We start from the raw sequence: 4920 nt of genomic DNA on the forward strand, positions 1-4920 counted from the left end.
TCTGCATGGATAATCCAAGGCATTATCCCTGTCCCATGACCCTCCCGGGATTTTGGGGATTGTGGGATTATGGGATCATGTCCGTGTCCTTTCCGCATGGACAATCCAAAGTGTAATCCCCTGCCCCACAATTTCCTGGGATCATGGGATCAGGGGATTACGGGATCACAGGATTATAGGATCATGTCCGTATCCTTTCTGCACGGACCATCCACAGCGTTATCCCCGTCCCACAACTTCCTGGGAAGGTGGGATTTTGGGAATATGGGATCATGTCCATGTCCCTCCTGCACAGACCATCCAAAACATAATCCCCTGTCCCACAATTTCCTGGGATCATGGGATCATGGAATTATGGGATAATGGGATCTTCTCCGTTCCCTTTCTGCACGGACCATCCACAGCGTAATCCCCCATCCCACAACTTCCTGGGATCGTGGGATCATGGAATTACGGGATAACGGGATCTTCTCCGTTCCCTTTCTGCACGGACCATCCACAGCGTAATCCCCCATCCCACAACTTCCTGGGATCATGGGATCATGGAATTACGGGATAACGGGATCTTCTCCGTTCCCTTTCTGCACGGACCATCCACAGCGTAATCCCCCATCCCACAACTTCCTGGGATTGTGGGATCATGGGATTATGGGATCATGGGATCATGTCTGTGTCCTTTCCATATGGACAATCCAAAGTGTAATCCCCTGTCCCACAATTTCCTGGGATCAGGGGATCATGGAATTACGGGATAACGGGATCTTCTCCGTTCCCTTTCTGCCCGGACCATCCACAGTGTAATCCCCCATCCCACAACCTCCCGGGATCGTGGGATCGCGGAATTCCGGGACGTCCGCCCCTCCCCACATCCACCCTCCATTCCCGCGGGAAGTTTTCCCACCGCTCCGCGTCCCCCTCCCGCTCCGGCGGGACGCGGTCGATTCCCAACTTTCCCGCCGTTCCCGCTGCATCCCGGCCGGATCCTAGATCATCCCGGCCAGGTAGGGCGGCAGGAAGAGGCCGGCGGTGCCCAGCAGGCAGACGATGATGAAGATCCAGAGGAAGATCCGGTCGATCACCATGGCCACGTACTTCCAGTCTTCCTTCACCTGCCGGAAGGCGGGAAAAAGGGCGCGCTGGATCCCTCGGGAATTCCCGTCCCCCCGGGAATCTCGCAGGGTCAGGAGAGAGCGCCCGGAGGTTCCTGGGAATCTGCCGGTTGGCTCAGGGGGAGGAGGGGGGTGGGGTTTGGAAAAGTTGGGAGTTTTCCGGGAAATCCTGGGGTGGGGGAGAGGAGGCGATCCCAGCCCCGGGGGGGGTTCCAAAAGGGTTTTGGGAAGAGCAGGAATGCGGCCTCGGAGGGGTGGGAGAGGGATCTCCGACATTCCCAAAGCCAAGGGGAGGCGGAGGAAGCCTTGGCTGACTCTGCAGGCCGGGAATGTCCCTGGAGGCGGGAGATGGATCATGGATCTTCTCCCTGGTTTGGGGTCCTCGGGATGCAGACCTGGATCCCGGAACAGGCCATTCCCAGTTTTGGGATTTCAGGAATTAAACCTGGATCCCGGAACAGGCCATTCCCAGTTTTGGGATTTCAGGAATTAAACCTGGATCCCGGAACAGGCCATTCCCAGTTTTGGGATTTCAGGAACCAAACCTGGATCCCGGAACTGACCATTCCAAGTTTTGGGATCTCAGGAATCAAACCTGGATCCCAGAACTGACCATTCCAAATTTTGGGATTTCAGGAATTAAACCTGGATCCCGGAACTGACCATTCCCAGTTTTGGGATTTCAGGAATTAAACCTGGATCCCGGAACAGGCCGGGGACCTCAGGAACCTCAGGAACCAAACCTGGATCCTGGAACTGACCATTCCCAGTTTTGGGATCTCAGGAACCAAACCTGGATCCCAGAACCTCCCTTTATTAATGTTGGGATCTCTAGACCCATCCGTGGATCCCAGAACCACCCTTTCCCATTTTGGGATCTCAGGAACTGGGATCCCAGAACTTCCCGTTTTTGGGATCTCAGGAACCAAACCTGGATCCCAGAACTGACCATTCCAAATTTTGGGATCTCAGGAACCAAACCTGGATCCCAGAACTGACCATTCCCAGTTTTGGGATCTCAGGAACCAAACCTGGATCCAGAACTGACCATTTCCAATTTTGGGATCTCAGGAAGCAAACCTGGATCCCAGAACTGACCATTTCCAATTTTGGGATGTCAGGAACCAAACCTGGATCCCAGAACTGACCATTCCCAGGTCTGGGATCTCAGGAATCCAACCTGGATCCCAGAACTGACCATTCCCAGTTTTGGGATTTCAGGAACCAAACCTGGATCCCGGAACTGACCATTCCCAGTTTTGGGATCTCAGGAACCAAACCTGGATCCAGAACTGACCATTCCCAGTTTTGGGATCTCAGGAATTAAAACTGGATCCCAGAACTGACCATTCCCAGTTTTGGGATTTCAGGAACCAAACCTGGATCCCGGAACTGACCATTCCCAGTTTTGGGATCTCAGGAACCAAACCTGGATCCCAGAACTGACCATTCCCAGTTTTGGGATCTCAGGAACCAAACCTGGATCCAGAACTGACCATTTCCAATTTTGGGATCTCAGGAAGCAAACCTGGATCCCAGAACTGACCATTCCCAGTTTTGGGATTTCAGGAACCAAACCTGGATCCCGGAACTGACCATTCCCAGTTTTGGGATCTCAGGAGCCAAACCTGGATCCCGGAACTGACCATTCCCAGTTTTGGGATCTCAGGAACCAAACCTGGATCCCAGCACTGACCATTCCCAAATTTGGGATCTCCAGACCCATCCGCAGATCCCAGAACTGACCATTCCTAATTTTAGGATCTCCAGACTCATTCACACGTCCCAGAATCCCCATTCCCATTTTTGGGATCTCCAGACCCATCCGTAGATCCCAGAACCCCCATTCCCAATTTTCAGGATCTCCAGACCCATCCACAGATCCCAGAAGCTCTATTCCCAATTTTGGGATCTCAGGAATCAAACCTGGATCCCAGAACCACCATTCCCGTTTTTGGGATCTCCAGACCCATCCATGGATCCCCGAACCCCCATTCCCATTTTGGGATCTCCAGACCCATCCATGGATCCCAGAACCCCCATTCCCATTTCAGGATCTCCAGACCCATCCGCAGATCCCCGAACCACCATTCCCAATTTTGGGATCTCCAGACCCATCCGCAGATCCCAGAACCTCCATTCCCATTTCAGGATCTCCAGACCCATCCGCAGATCCCCGAACCACCATTCCCAAATTTGGGATCTCCAGACCCATCCGCAGATCCCAGAACCCCCATTCCCATTTCGGGATCTCCAGACCCATCCGCAGATCCCCGAACCACCATTCCCATTTCAGTATCTCCAGACCCATCCATGGATCCCCGAACCCCCATTCCCAATTTTGGGATCTCCAGACCCATCCATGGATCCCCGAACCCCCATTCCCATTTTTGGGATCTCCAGACCCTTCCACACATCCCAGAACCGCCATTCCCAATTTTGGGATCTCCAGACCCATCCACAGATCCCAGAACCACGATCCCCAATTTTGGGATCTCCAGACCCATCTGCAGATCCCCGAACCCCCATTCCCAATTTTGGGATCTCCAGACCCATCCATGGATCCCCGAACCCCCATTCCCAATTTTGGGATCTCCAGACCCATCCATGGATCCCAGAACCCCCATTCCCAAATTTGGGATCTCCAGACCCACCCCTGGATCCCCCGAACTCACCGAGACGTCGGCGTCCTCGGCCCGCAGGTGATCCGCGATGTACTGCACCCCTTCCAGCGCCTTCAGAATCCCGGGAGACAGCTCCGAGCCCCGCGCCGAGCCTTCCTCCCCCTCCTCCTCCTCCTCCTCCTCTCCCTTGGACGTCCCGCGCGCCGCCGATCCCCCGGACGCGTTCCCGGCTCGGATGCATCGGAGCCGCGCTTCCTGGGATTCCGCGGAGCCGCCGGGATTCTCCTCCTCCTCCTCCTCCTCCTCCTCTTCCTCCTCCTCCTGGTTCCGCTGCCCCTCTTCATCCACGTCGGTCTCCATCCAGCTCCGCGCCGCGCTCCCCATCCTCCTCATCCTCCTCCTCCTCCTCCTCATCCGGAGGCGCCCGGGCACGAACTCCAGGAAGACGGCGCGCACCCACGCCGGCATGGCGTGGGCGCCGGGCGAGCGGTGGTGGACGTTGAGCACGAAGACGGTGATGACGATGGAGAGCGTGACGAAGATCATGGTGAAGAGCAGGTACTCGCCGATCAGCGGGATGACCAGCGAGGTGGAGGGGATGATCTCGGTGATGAGCAGCAGGAAGACGGTGAGGGAGAGCAGCACGGAGATGCAGAGCGTGATCTTCTCGCCGCAGTCCGAGGGCAGGTAGAAGACCAGGACGGTCAGGCAGGAGATGAGCAGGCACGGCACGATGAGGTTGATGGTGTAGAAGAGCGGCAGGCGGCGGATGACGAAGCGGAAGGTGATGTCGGGGTAGATCTCGGAGCAGCAGTCGTACTTCTTGGAGTTGTAGGTGCCCGCCGCGTCCACGATGGCCCACTCGCCGCTCTCCCAGTAATCCCGCAGGTCCACGTGGCGATCCATGCTCTCCAGGTCGATCTTGGCCTTGTCGTAGCTCCAGGAGCCGAACTTCATCTTGCAGCTCTGCTGGTCGAAGGGGAAGAAGGTGACGTCGATGCTGCAGGAGCTCTTGTAGATGGCCGGCGGCACCCAGGTGACGGTGCCGTCCCAGGAGAGGTGCGCCTTGATCATGTGCGTGACGGCGAACTCGCCGTCGGCGCTGGGAAGAGAGACTGGGAATTGGGAATTGGGGATGGGGAATTGGGAATGGGGAATGGGGAATGGGGATGGGAATGGGAATGGGG

The 4920-nt window shown here is 56.2% G+C and overlaps 1 protein-coding gene across 1 annotated transcript; it reads right to left on the bottom strand.

The window, feature by feature from the left end:
* Positions 1–888: 888 nt before the first annotated feature.
* On the bottom strand, positions 889–4831 carry LOC120748186 (neuronal acetylcholine receptor subunit alpha-2-like). The gene is made up of 2 exons (XM_040054271.2): positions 3785–4831; positions 889–1109 (listed from the first exon to the last, which is right to left on the bottom strand). The coding sequence occupies exons 1-2, from the start codon at positions 4805–4807 to the stop codon at positions 984–986; spliced, it is 1149 nt and encodes a 382-aa protein (XP_039910205.1). The 5' UTR covers positions 4808–4831; the 3' UTR covers positions 889–983.
* Positions 4832–4920: the final 89 nt, after the last annotated feature.

This window comes from Hirundo rustica, unplaced genomic scaffold (assembly GCF_015227805.2).
Source record: "Hirundo rustica isolate bHirRus1 unplaced genomic scaffold, bHirRus1.pri.v3 scaffold_655_arrow_ctg1, whole genome shotgun sequence".
Taxonomy (NCBI): Eukaryota; Metazoa; Chordata; class Aves; order Passeriformes; family Hirundinidae; genus Hirundo; species Hirundo rustica.